This window comes from Cricetulus griseus (assembly GCF_003668045.3).
Source record: "Cricetulus griseus strain 17A/GY chromosome 1 unlocalized genomic scaffold, alternate assembly CriGri-PICRH-1.0 chr1_0, whole genome shotgun sequence".
Taxonomy (NCBI): domain Eukaryota; kingdom Metazoa; phylum Chordata; class Mammalia; order Rodentia; family Cricetidae; genus Cricetulus; species Cricetulus griseus.
The window spans coordinates 177,572,520-177,586,951 of NW_023276806.1; the positions used below are offsets into that span (position 1 = coordinate 177,572,520).

General features: G+C 35.6%; 1 protein-coding gene across 3 annotated transcripts in view; it reads right to left on the minus strand.

Annotated features, from left to right (window-relative positions):
- Nucleotides 1-14,432, minus strand: part of Cacna2d1 (calcium voltage-gated channel auxiliary subunit alpha2delta 1) — a 423,872-nt gene that overhangs the window by 18,252 nt on the left and 391,188 nt on the right. For all 3 annotated transcript variants that reach the window (XM_027393485.2, XM_027393486.2, XM_027393488.2), the window contains 11 exons: nt 13,056-13,153; nt 10,596-10,683; nt 9,430-9,492; nt 8,671-8,774; nt 7,757-7,843; nt 6,669-6,736; nt 6,229-6,267; nt 3,880-3,951; nt 2,617-2,769; nt 2,464-2,516; nt 105-160 (listed from right to left, as the gene is read on the minus strand). In XM_027393485.2, coding sequence (XP_027249286.1) covers nt 105-160; nt 2,464-2,516; nt 2,617-2,769; nt 3,880-3,951; nt 6,229-6,267; nt 6,669-6,736; nt 7,757-7,843; nt 8,671-8,774; nt 9,430-9,492; nt 10,596-10,683; nt 13,056-13,153 — 881 coding nt within the window. The remainder of the gene's footprint in view (nt 1-104; nt 161-2,463; nt 2,517-2,616; nt 2,770-3,879; nt 3,952-6,228; nt 6,268-6,668; nt 6,737-7,756; nt 7,844-8,670; nt 8,775-9,429; nt 9,493-10,595; nt 10,684-13,055; nt 13,154-14,432) is intronic.

Genomic DNA, 14,432 nt, shown 5'->3' on the forward strand with positions numbered 1-14,432 from the left:
CACACACATGGACATTCTCCTTATGTGTTTACTATACTAACTTGGCACAATCCAAAAGAAAAATGGACTTCTGTGACAATGACCACATCAGTGCATTGACATACCTGCCTCAAGGATCCGTGGAAATGTCAAACTCAAGAGCAACTGCTGGAGAATAGACCTGCAGTTTTAAAATGAGCAATTGAGAAACATCTAGAAATTATCCTTTACAATGTTTCACATGAAAACTGAGAAGTTTTGTAAGCACAAACACATGTATACTTCATTTTCATCATTGTGAGGAAAATGTAGTTTAAAAGAAATTTTAAGACGTTTTATTGTATTTCTTAAATTGTGAAAAATGTCCCACCTTTGATTCTCATCAGCAAAAGATTCATGAAGTCAAAGGTGTTTGGGACCAAATGAGGATATACATGAGTGTGGGAGCCTGTTACACAAGTGAAGAAGCCTACCTCCTAAGTGCAGGAGCCTACTAAGTCATATTACCGGATAGTAGGGCTAACTCTATGAGGGAGAATATCAACATTTGTTGCATGAATTATTATATCATGAATCTTCTTTTTATTTTAGTTATTAGTAACTAAAATAAATTAAATAAACAAAATGATAAATAAATAAATCAAATTAAAACCCCATAGTGCAATAAAGACATACAAAGGAAAAACCACTATCTGAACTTTAGGTTTGAGATTAATTTGTGATGTGGAATACATGCAAATATATAGAGAAATACAATATACTTTCGCTTTATAATAATGGTAATTGAACCAAATTTTAGTAAGGAACATTCTGGGACTTAATTTAGTTAAGTAGCAGTAACATAGAGATTTTGACCAACAAACGGGACAAAGGCAAAAATTTCAGGATTGTTATAATATGAAGAATATATACTTATATTAACATACAAATAGCACCATCATATTGTAAAATAACAGTTTTTTAGAAAAAAGTGGATTTTTAATATTTGAAATAAATTTTTGTTACTTTAGTAAAAATGATATAAGCTTGAATTTACCAACCAAACCCTTAAGACTCATGGATTTTATAGATTAATTAACAATGGAATATGGCTGAGCCAGCTCAGTAGCATGAGGTATAAAACCAGAAAGATGGGGTAGACAGGAAACAAGTAGGGGGCAAAGGGAAGAGAGAAAGAATGCTAGACACAGAGAAAGCTGAGTGCCCTGGCTGACCAGAATGTGATTCTCACCCTCACTCCTACATGTCTCACCAGTTCAAACGTGTGAACTTCAAAGGTGGAAGGGACGAAGGGGATGGGAGACCCAACCAAAGGACTAACATGAGTCACTTCATTATAAGGCTTCTGATACTGTGCTAATATTGTATTAATGGTAAAAGGTAGAAAAATCAGTTACCACATCATGAATTGGATCAATATGCACATTTTATTTTGGATATTAAAGATAATAAGTCATGTTGTATCGATACTCTTAGAATTTAAGGATTAAGCATAATATTAAAAAAAAACACAAATTCAGAGTTCTAACGGGACCACAGAATAATCCAGTCAAAAACCCACACCTAGGGAGGACATAAGCACGGGGAAAGCTAAGTATTGTTGCACAGCTAGATTAACATGCTGTCAAGCTCTTCAAGGCATCTGGGCTTCTGTCCAGACACCTGGTCTTCTCACTTAGAGAAGCCCCTCCTTGCAATGACTGTGGTGACTCTTGGCTACTGAGAATAAGTGTCACTTGAGTGTTCCGGCCTGTACAGGATATTTACATTACCCTCTCTCAGGTTTAGGGAACACCATGGAAGAGGGGGCTAAATGGATCTAACCACTGGAAAAAAGAAACCAGTTTTACGAAGAGCTGTCTTTGGGCCTGGAATAGCCATGGCAAAATGAACTCATAGCATCTGTGGTGCTTACACGGGGGCTGCATAAGACTAGACCTATTGGTAGCTAATCATGGCTAGGGGAGTGATCTTTGGGTCCCACCCCTCCATACTAAACTATTGATTACTGATGGATTATGGGAGAAGGTGTGTCTTTATATTCAGAAGATTACCCACTGGTGAGCCCATCAAGCTATGCTTGATGGGTCCATATCCATAATCACTCAACTGACATTGTGAACTCAGTGGATCCCCAAACAAGAAGATGTAGGATGGTTAAAGGATTTGTAAGGGGGGGCGGGTTAGGTTGGCCGGGGTGGAAGGGAAATAAAACAATGGCACCAAAATGCATTAGGTGCATACAAGAAATCACCAAGCACAAATTTCATGTCAAAAACATCTCTGAAGAGGGGGAAATTTTCTTGAACATTATCAGTGTCTTCATATAGAAAAGTATGTTTCCCATGATCACTCAGAAACAAGTAATATTTCTAACATGTTCATAGGAAAGAATAATAGCCATAATGCAAGTCACCTGTTCCCCAATCCACAATTTAATGGTAATTTTCTTTTATTTATATTAGAACAAAACCCTTGACTCACCAAGCAGCAGCTGTGGCCCACCAGCCAATCTGCAGAATGTCTGCAATCGATGGCTATAAAATAGAACATACATGTCAAGAACTCATTATGATGGTCTACACCGGCACAAGTGGTCCCATGAGAGGAAAGAGCTCAATCACAGGTTTTACTGACCACATATGCTGAACGATGTCCTGCCCCTTGCTTCGGTGCGGCACCTGGATCACAAACTGACTGATAGTCATATGATTTATTGAATGCATAAACTGATATATTAACCAGGTGTCTCATCAAGCTTGGATCAATCTCTCCAAAAAAACGTCCAATCTAGAAAGGAAAGAAAGAGATATTCAGTGGTTTCAAATTGAAAACAACACCTCAAGTTTTGTTTAATGAAGTGAAAAAATATTATCTAAACTGAACTAAAAAAAAAAAAACAAAAAAACCACACACACAGTTGGTAAATTTGGTAAATTTGGGTAAATGAGAACCTGCCTCTGGCAATGTGGGAGAATCAACATGAAATTAGCCACTCTCATCATTCAGGGGCTATCATTGGTCTTATATTTGTGGAAGAAATGAACACCCAACCCACTTCTATGCAAAATAAAGTCACACTTAGATGTCCCTGGTGAGACAAATGGGGTTATGAGCAGGAAGTAAGGAAATGGAGTTGCAGTCATAGTTAGTACTGTTTAATTGTATACCAGAAATCAACAAAAGATAAATTTTGATTGACTTACCACATAAGGGAAGGCAATTGAGATGACAGATACTTTAACTAGCTTGACTTACAGTAATAACTATGCATAAAACATCTTAAACTTATATGCTTTCCATGGTAAACAGCACTAAAAACCCAAATATCCCCTGGAGAAATGAAGAGTACTCTTAATGAGGTGGGTAGGACTAAAAACCTATCCATCAGGCTATGTCCTGAACTGGGAGCCTCAAAGAAAGGGGCAGTCACAAACTCCTAGCTTCAAAAGATAAACTATGGTTAAGTCAGAAGCAAGGCTAGTGCTGGGAAAACCGAGAAATATAGATTCAGGATTAACAGTCTCTCTCTTATGGCCAATTTGCAAATTGTGATCCAGAAAATTGTGGTCTCTCCACATGACAGCTTAGACATTATCAACTGATTGTATTTAAGATGTAGCAATTTCCTGAATTGCTGAAAGAATGAAGGCAATTTCATATCATTCTTAAATCCTTGACTGTGTACATTAATGGTGACTACTGTTATCTAAAAGTAAAACCAATTACAAAAGGAGAGATAGATTTAGTATTTAGAGTGCATTAGTTCATATTATGATAATCTTTTAAAGATTTATTTTGTGACAAAAATTAAACAACTCATTAAGTTCTAAAAATCTAAAGGGTTTTCTGATTTTTATTATAGAAAGCACTTTGGAAACTGAACTTCCCCTTTCATACCTGATTAGTATAATCATCATGGTTTGCCATCAGAAGAAATCCACCATCATCGAGAATCACACAATCCATTACCTATGAGCAGAAGCCAACAGGTGTTAGGAAGGCCAGCATGCTGGCCCATCATCGTTACAGAGTATACAGGTAAGCTGGGCAATACAAACAAGAGAAATTTCAAAACTGCATCTTCTCCAGATAAAATGTATTCCAGAGACACTAATCTTAAACATGTAGGGCACACAGATGTTCATATGAAGCCCACAGGTTTGATAATCTATCAGCAATTATCTACCTACTAATGTCAGCTGTCTAGAACAATCTGAAAAGAGATTCAGGCAAGTATTTTTACAACTGCAAGGCCATCTAAGGATCCAGAATGTTGGCTAGAGCAGCATATGTCAGGACACATAAAATTTTGTTATTTTAAACATAATATTAACAAGAATCCTTTTTATTTACTATATTTCACAGATTAGGAAAAACTCAAGGAGTAAATATGAAAAACTATTTTACATTATCTTAATAAAAATATTTAGTTGGATAATGGAAGATTTATACAAGAAGGCAAAAGAGAATGTGCTCAAAGATGAGGAAGGAAATTTCTACCTTTTTGAAAATTTTATAGCTTATGTTGAACAAGTCATAATTAAAGCATTGATTTCAAAGGTGGAAACACAATCCACTATGTGCCCAGTATGAAAACAGTTTGCTGAAACATTTTCTTTAAAGCAACTATTCAACAGTAAAATAATATTCAACTATTCAACTCTAAAATAATAAAAGGTGTGGCTTATAATTTCACAGAAGTAGAAGTCATCAGAAATTAAAAAAGCCCTCTTCCTGCGGTAGTCTCAGACAGACACACAGGGAGTAAAGATTCACCAGCATCATTCTCTTTCAGTTCCTGGACCAGTTTCTCTAGCATCTTACTTAGAGTGTCGTCAGGCCCTTGATGACTATAGCTCACATTTTCTTTTTCAGCTTTGCAAAGACAGATGACACAAGGTGAGACCTAATCCTTAAGAGGACCCTATGAGAGACATATATGGTCCCCCGGAGAAGGGGAAAGGGACAAGATCTCCTGAGCCAATTGGGAGCATGGGGGAGGGGAGAGGGAACTAGGAGAATGAGAAGGGGAAAAGAGGAGGGGAGAGGAGGACATGAGGGAGCAGGAAGGTTGAGCTGGGGGAAGAATGAGGAGAGCAAGATAAGAGATACCATAATACAGGGAGCCATTATAGGTTTAAAAAACAATCAGGCACTAAGGAAATGTCTGTAGATCTACAACGATGGCACCATCTAACAATGTAAGCAAAAGAGGAGAGGCTACCTTAAATGCCCTCCCCTGATAATGAGATTGATGACTAATTTATATGTCATCCTATAACCTTCATCCAGCAGCTGGTGGAAGTAGAAGCAGACACCCACAGCTAAACACTGAGCTGAACTGGAATCCAGTTGCAGAGAAGGAGGAGTGATGAGCAAAGTGATCAAGACCAGGCTGGTGAAACCCACAGAAACAGCTGACCTGAACAAGGGGGAACTCTTGGTTCCCAGACTGATAGCTAGGAAACCAGCATGGGATTGATCCAGACCCTATGAATGTGAGTGTCAGTGAGGAGACCTCGGAAATCTATGGGGCCTTTTGTAGTAGATCAGTTCTTATCCCTAGCATAGGAATGGACTTTGGGAGCCCATCCCACATGGAGGGATACTCCTTAAGCCTAGACACAAGGGGCTGGGCCTAGGCCCTATCCCAAAGGATATGACAGACGCTGAAGACCCCCTATGGAAGGCCTCATCCTCCCTGTGGAGCAGAAAGGGTTTGGGATAGGTAGAGTATTAGTTGGGGACGGGCAGGGGAGGAGGGGAGGCAGAGGGAACTGGGACTGACATGTAAAATAATCTTGTCTCTAATTTAAATAAAAAATGTAGAGAAAGGCAAAAAAAAAAAAAAAAGAGTGTATCATCAGCATTTAGCTCATTTCCCCCATCACCTTAAGAGGTAGGAAAATTTACAAAAAAGGACAAAAGTTGAGGGCAGACTACATTTTAAACCAATGCTTTACTTAGAAACTTCTTGAAAAATAAATTTGAAGATAATCAAAAGACTCTATCTTCACCAATACTGAACAAAAAGGGGCCCACTTGGACATGATTCCTCTCCTTCCCTTAAGATAGAAATATTTCTGAAGAAGCATGTAGAGCACCTATATTAATGAGTTTTCTACAGAACTTGTTAGCATTAGATACAAAATCCCTGGACCTTTTAAATCATTGACACGATTATTATTCGGTAAGCAAGAGAAATAAAAACACTCCAGTCAAATTTATTTTAAAGAGTTTTCTTACATCACTGTTTCTTTTGCAGTCACAAACTGGACCAGCACACTAAAATAAAAAATAAATAAAAAAGAATTAAAAGTCACCACTTCACAGTTTTAAATCAGTTGAATAACTACCTTCCTAAAATAAGACAGCCTGGAATATTTTATCTAGTCTAAATAAAAATAAACAATTATACCTTATAAGGAAAAGATACTAGCTTCATATTTAAACCCACAAAATATCAATCAATATGTGTCTGTATGAGCATTTCAAGTTGTCAGCCTGAAAGAGTTTTCATTTCATTGCCTAGGGAAAAAAATTCAAACATTGAAAACTGAAATTCCTATTTCTATTTAAGTATAGTGATACCAGAAATCTACTTTTCCACTACATGAGGATCATTTTTACTTATGTGAACTTTGAGACTGTTAATCATAGTTTAATAACTTTGAAAAAAATCTTACCGGATCCCTGATTGAAGTTTTGGTAAAATTTTCTATCCAGGAATTTACATCAATTTTAATTCCCACAACTGAAAAAATAATGTAAAGAAATTTGAAGTCATGATTGCTATAATGTCATCTTCACAACATAACAACTTAGATAATTTATAAGCTACCAAATAAATTTGACATTCAATGTAAGTTTTTTTTTTTTTTTAACTGAGGTACAGTTTTTGGAGTCATTGAGAAAAGTGCTTGAAGTTTTTAAGCTATTCCATAAACTGTATTTTAAATTTCAAGTAAGTTTTAAAAATAGCCACATAGCTCTCCAATTAATTAATAGTATTACCTAAAAAATGTGAGAGCTAATCTTAAAACTATGGAAATCATTTGAGCAGTACATATAAAGGGTTTAAGCATCAGATTCATAAGAAACATCGACTGAAAGAAGGGACTCAAATGGGCGTATGAGACATTGGGGAAGGTGGGGGATAGTGAGCGGCTGAAATAGTAAGTGACAATAGCAGGTGAGTTAGCAGTTGAGCAAAAGGTGAAGGAGTTAGTAAGTATAGTAAGCAATGGAGTGAGTCCCAGTAGTTGAGCCACAGATAGGGTAACATTGATCCCTGGAGCAAAAAAAAAAACTACTTTACCGTCTTTTCCATCTGCTCCCTCTAAATATAACTGCAAACAATACTGAGTCATATAATGAAAATCTCCACTGTGCTAGATTTTATGTTATTGTATTCACTCACTCCAGCCCACTTCTAGTTCTCATTTGTACTGTTCTGTTTTGGTTGCCTGGTTGATTTATTTTTTTCTAAGTAGTTGAACAAATTTTAGACAGATCCAGCCCCAACTGTTTTTAGCAGCTCCTTAGTAGTCTAGTATGCAGGCATGTAAATGTAATTTCATGTTTAAATGATTATAAATATGTACAGCCTTGGCACAAATCTTTCATGTGTTTGAAAATAGGAGATACTGACAGTAGCATTGGCTAGATTTATTACAGATTTAGAATTTGATCTTCTGAATAAATGTTTCCAGTTTACGATGAAATGCCATGTCTTATTTATCCTTGGTCACATATACACAGAATGTATGCTTACCTGCAGGTTTAAGAAGTTTTCCTTGGATGTACAGTTCTACGGCTTTGCTTACCATAATGCCAGCTTCATATGCACCTGGTCCACTTTCTAAAAGAAAGGCAAACAAACTAATCTAGATGAATCATTATTCCAAGCCTCTAAATGGGGCATTCTGCTTACAAAGAGATTTCAGCTTTCTCTTTTCTTGATGAATTACCAAAGAAACTTGAATAGTCATGAGTTGGTTTTTATTTATTTTTTTTAAGGATAGGGATTACTCAATTTCATCTACTTCCATAATATAATGGATGCATGCCCAATCACAGTTGTGGATTATATTCAAAATGTTGCAGAGGTTGTTGTAGGGAAATGGAAAGAAAAATCTTGGACTCACAAAACAGGCTTTGCCTTATGCGAGATGTTATGTCTGTGGATACAACTCGAAAACCTTACGGATTTCAGTTTCCTCATTTTTAAAAAGAGAGTAAAAAGTAACTATGTAAACAGAGGGGGAGGGTTGAACTAAAATGTTTTCTTTGAGGGGGGAGCAAAGAATCATATAAATTATATTAAAAGATGGACTATTATTTTTATAGATAGTAAAGTATGAAATTAACACAGATAAGATACAATTCATCACTACACTCCAACTTGTTTCTCATTAGCCATGTTTGAATGTAGTATTTGCAATGCATGGCATTAGCCCCATATGTTTCTAGTTACTGTGCATGCCTGCTAGAGATGCCAACTCTGCATTGCTGGAAGACGTCTTGCTGTGCATGCATTCTAAGTTTTCAACTAAACGCATATTTCTTTTCTGGCTCCTCAATCTCTTATACAGATTACATACTCAACAATGAGTATTCTAGGCAGTTAACAAGGTAACTTACTTGAAGGGAGAGGGACTAGGTAATAGAATTCCAACGAATACTCACTGTTAAAGTAGGGTGCAGTGAAAACATAGTTATCATTATCTAGGCTCCTTTTGTAGAAGCTGTCCTCATATGTCTCTGGATTTTCTTGCCAATTTTCTCCAGCTCTAGGGAGGAAATGGCTCTCATCATTTATATTCCTTAAGGTACATGATAAACTGAATTCCCTTTGTGGAAATACAGCTCTACAGACATATCTACTATTCAGGTATGCCTTAAGGAAGTCAGGTAAGGATAGCGTAACTGATACTCATCACTAAGCAATATATCAGCATAAGAAGAATAAGAAAGAGCTGACTCTTATTTGAGAAACTAGGGGTAGGTCAGTTAATTAGTATTAATAAGCCTTGGTACCTGTCCAACCCACTGCAGAGACTGTTGTTAAGATAACAAGAGATATGAGGCATGAAAGACCAATGTGAATAAGGATCTCCACCCTAATGCTGCTATAGGTCACCATTATACTCATTAAGCTCAGAGTTGGACTCTATCTACAAAGACGAACATCTCTTTCAACCTCTTTTAAATTTTGTAATGAATATATACAAATACGACTAGCAACTGCCATTGAAACATCCTATAATGATATTACCCAGTGAAATGGAATATTTTATTAAGATAAATACTTTAAACCATACTGCAATTTAATCTACTAACAACGATCAATTTTCCCAAAGAATAGCTTCCTTACATGGCAACATCCAGACCCTTGGCACAGGCTGTTGCGATGAACTTATTTTTACAGATGTTATTTGAACTTACTCTTTCGGATAAACTCTTGTAATCCCACCATCAGTCACCACGAAACGTGCTTTCACTCCTTTGCTAAAATAGAAGATAAAAGGAAGACATATGAAAAAGTAATCTCTGAGATGCTGAGCTGGGTGTTCATATACAAAATGAAACAAAGGAAACCAAGTTACACATATCAACACACACAAAATGGCAGGTTAATAATCTATCAAATTGAGCTCTCAGTGTTAGTGTATTTAAGAGTCATCTTGGAAGCAAGAAAGATGGAGTTGTCCTTTGACGACTGATGAGGAGCCAGCAGGGATTACGGAGGACATCAGTGTATAGAGAAAAGGGAAAACTAGTCAAGGTACTTGGTGTTTGTGAGAAAGGGCTACGACAAAGTGAGGGAAGTTATAGGAAGTCCACTCTTAAGTATACATTTCTTAAAGAGACACCCTGGCAGTGGCTTTGAAGTTCATGGTTAAGAACTGCTCCTCCCCACCTCTCTGAGAGAGAATTTGGTCTATGCCAAGGCTGACCTTAAACCTTTGCTACCCCTGCCTCAGTTGCTAAGTGCTGAGATCATAGGCATGTACCAGCATACTAGTCTTGACGCTCTAGCTTTATCTTTACATTAAAGCCCTATAGAAACAGGATTGTGGCAGGAATTCCTTGTAGGGATTGGAACTTGGTAACAGGAATGGGTAGCACTAAAGGTACAAAACTCAGCTGCTGTAATTTCTGAAAAATGGTATTTTAGGTCATTGATTATGAAGAAGAGAGGCAACCATAGTGAGAAGTATTTAGCATCAAGTGGTTGACTGGAAATGAATGGAGACGAGATTATGAATGAGAACCATCCTGCAAGCTCTCAATTACTGAGCAAGAGTACGGCATGTGTCAGTACAAAGCCAACTAAGCATTCATTAGAAACACTATTTTACCACAAACACTCATATGCCAACATGCCTATTTAATGTTTTAGCCATACCATTATGTAATGCTAACAAATGGCCAATATTACTATGGGATTGTACTCACAACTGAAAATGCAAACTATCAAAAATTGCAAAATGATTTCCAAAGCTAAATAACTAACTGAACTTATAAGGCCCATTCTCTAAAAATTTCCCAGGGAGATGTGGAACAGAAACACAATGTATACATTTCTATTAACAAGAAAAAATACTTACATATTTTTCTGTTTACTCCAGTAATTTTGGACAAGTTCATTTGTAAAACCGGCATCCAGCAAGATTCTATTAATTAAATCTGTATTGCCTGACATAAAAAGGATGTCTTTTATTAAACTCACATAGGTTTTTTAATTCAAATAATAGTGAAAGAAATAAATTTACTATTTTCAAAACCAGTTGAGCAGATATGCAAGACTATTCCATATAAATTGGGCATTTTCTACATCATTGATCTTATACATTAGGGACATGAATGAGTAAGTATTGCAAAAGCCAATAACTCATAAGAGAAAATGCTTTATTGAAAGACATCTGACTTCTAGACATGACAAGGAAGCTGCACCTATGAAAATTAAACAATAATGTTGCCCAACCGAAAATTGCACAAAGACAATAACAGTTGATATGCAACCATGGATAGGGGAAATTTTACAAGGCCCCACTGATGATGAAGAACTATAGGTAGTTTGATGACTGCTGAGAGATGGAGAATCAGTCTTCTAGAGCCAAGCCCCCTGATAGGATATCCAATTTCCATTGGTCAGCCCTAAACACAGATCGATATCAACAACACTAAATGGACACAGAGAGTATGTATGTGACTTGTATTTGCCTATGCAGATTTGCATATTTAAGATATAAATCTTAAGTATTCATATACACAGATTTGTATAGATGTATACTCATGTATAGACATATGAATATATACTTAACGTATATCTATATTCATACATACATGACACTAGTAATTGAAGAAGAGGTCATGAACTTGAGAGGGAGTAGGGGCGCAAGGCATTGGAAGGAGGAAAGGCAGGGGAGGAAAATATTTGAATATAGTACTGTTATATGCAACTCACAATTAAAAACTTAAATAATAATAAAAACATACATGAAAGCTCAAAAAGGCATTTGCATTATGACTTTCCAGGAAACAATGAGGAAATGTTCTTTTTTGTCTGTGTTTTCTTTGGTTATGCAGCTTAATAACATGCACTCATGTGTGGATAGGAGTATTAACTGAAATAATCAAGTAAAAACATCAAACACTTCTCACCTTTTTTAATAAGGAAAAGGTATTTTAACTTTTCCACTTTACACAGTAGACCATAAGCCTGACTTCTTGAAAACGCCTATAAATGTCCATTTTTGTGTTTGTCTTTGAGTAGGGAAAAGGGATAGAATTATCCTATACTATCACTATTCCAAAACTGGATTTTTGAATATAGTAATCTCAGTTCAATAGCACAGGCTTCTGGTTATCACTTCTGTAATGACTGAGAAGCATACCTGTCTGAGTTCAAAGGTAACAGAAAGAACAGAAAAACGAGGGCCCAAGATCAAAGAGCATAGCATATTCACTTTGCCTCTTGTGGCCCATCTGCTCTCAGGGTGGGAAACTTTGAGAAAACCTACAGGTGCTTGCTTCTCGAATGCATGATAAAGTCTCATTTGATTCAAGTAAGGAGTGTACAGTCTCCACTAATATCTCATTTATGTAAGAGGCAGGGGTGAGAAAGAACAATTCAGTTGTTTTTCCAATATAAAAATTCAAGTTGGGGAGGCAACTTTGAGGAGGCTTTCTGACGTTTGATAATGAATAGAAACAAATAGAAGTGCTTTGTTTAGCCTCATATAAGAGAAATCATTGCCTTTTAAACAGTAAAAAGAAAGAGAAAAGAGGAGGACATAAAAGTTTCATCTGTTTTTTCTTTCTTTCAAATTCTATTTATTGGGGTAAGTTTTGATATGCATTTGCTTTTCCTCCCTTATTTCATATTTGAATTGTTCCTGGAAGAACTCTTACAAGTAATTTTTAGAATGGAAAAAATTGATAATTAAAAGTTTAAAAGCCTAGAACTTATGCATATGAGAAAAATCTTAAAGGGTTAATGATGTAGATATATCAGAGACAACTATAATAGTTAATATTAACTATTAAAATTCTCTCCATCACTTTCTATCAGATTTGTCTCATGAGGCATACTATAAGACATGTTTGTTGAAAAAGTTGCTTGTGATTAAACTGTCGTAAACAAAGAAAACTATTAGTTGATTATTCCTTATACTCCATAAAACATACAAATTTGAAGACACAACACAAGAACATACCATATGTTTTTTTCTACATAAAGTGCATTGTAATAAAAGCCTTCAATAGGTGACTCAATGCAAAGTTTCAAAATTTGAGAGGAACAAGGGTGAGCATACCATTTAGCTTCTTTCAAGAACTGACTACCTTGCTCTGAAAACTTGATTTCACTAATAATGAAATGATATTACTTTAATATAAAAAGTTAAGGATCAAATTGCTGCATTGTACCATTAAAACTTCAAGTAATAAATAAATCAATCCACCAATAAGCTGATAGGATTATACTGAGATTTGATCATATGAACCAAATTGTCCACTTAAGACCTAAGAATTGAGGCAAATAATACAAATTCATATATACTTACAGGAAGGATTATTTGGAGTTTTTCTGTCAATAAATTCATTGAAATTTAAAAGAAATTCAGTATTATTATCAGAGAGTTTAAGGTCATTGCAGTATTCTCTGAAAAACAAGATTTGAATATTTAAGTTATTAAAATAAAAACCTGACAACGTTATAGTTTGCAGAAACAGTATTTATTGGTTGTATGCCTTTGCAAGCAATTGAGCTTATTATCCCATTTTTTATCTCTAAAATAGAATGGTCAACTGCTTAGTAAGTGGGGAGACCACAGTGTGTGGTCTCTGGAAAGTGGGAGCTCAATACAAATGTACTTATTAAAATATCATAAATTGTGTCTTTTATAAATTTCATATAATAATTAAGAACGATTAAAATATTTATTCATCATAATATTAATAAGCTCATCATGTATTAACATACCTTTCCATAGTGATCTATATGTTAAGATTAAAAAGCCATGGCAATGTCATATATTTACAAATAGCTTACATTCTTGACTTATTTTGAGGGACATTAAGAAAATATTTCCTCAGAAATAGACTTAGAAAAAAAAGGACCTTGGCTTGTTTGTTTGAGGTTTGGTGATTTTGAGACAGGGTCTTACTATGTGGTCCTGAAACTTGCTATGTAGTTGAGGCTGGCCCCCAACTTTGAGCAATCTCCCTACTTCTGTTTTCCCAAATCCTGGGGTTACAGACCCATAACACTACCATGATTTGTAAGATAGGATTATTGTAATAGTTTTTTTTCCAGTATTTTAACTATTTGTTTTTGATAACCAAAACTTAATAGTGAATTTTTGATTAGTTGTAATATTATTTTAAAATGTCAATACACTTTCATATTCTATTATATTAAGAGCCAATGTACTACCTTGTGCTTAGGTTGAACTTATAATATCATAAATTATTTAGAAAAATGTGATAACTTTTAGGCATAATTACCAAATCATCATTCATCAAACCCAAAACATTAATATCACCACAGAACTCACTATATAATGCAGATCTGAACCAGGTTGCTGCCATGCTCACAGCAGCAGACACACTTTCTCCGAATCTGACTTTGTTTGCAAGCTTTTATATATCATGCAGCCACAGTTTCAAGTGTCTCATTTGACCTATTACTGGAAAATATCTGCTGAGTACCTTACTATGAATTGGTAGGGCCATCTGTCATTTGTTCACATGCAATAGCATGTTTTAAAGCAAAAGAGAAGGCACCTGCTCTGAATCCTTACTCAGCTGCACAGTATGACTTTGAGGAATTAGGTTACTCTAGAATGGAGTGGAACTGATTTCTTCATTGTGGAAGACTGAGTATTGTTCCTTTTCTAGATGAACATCAAGAAAGTTAATAACTTTTACAGCTTCAATCA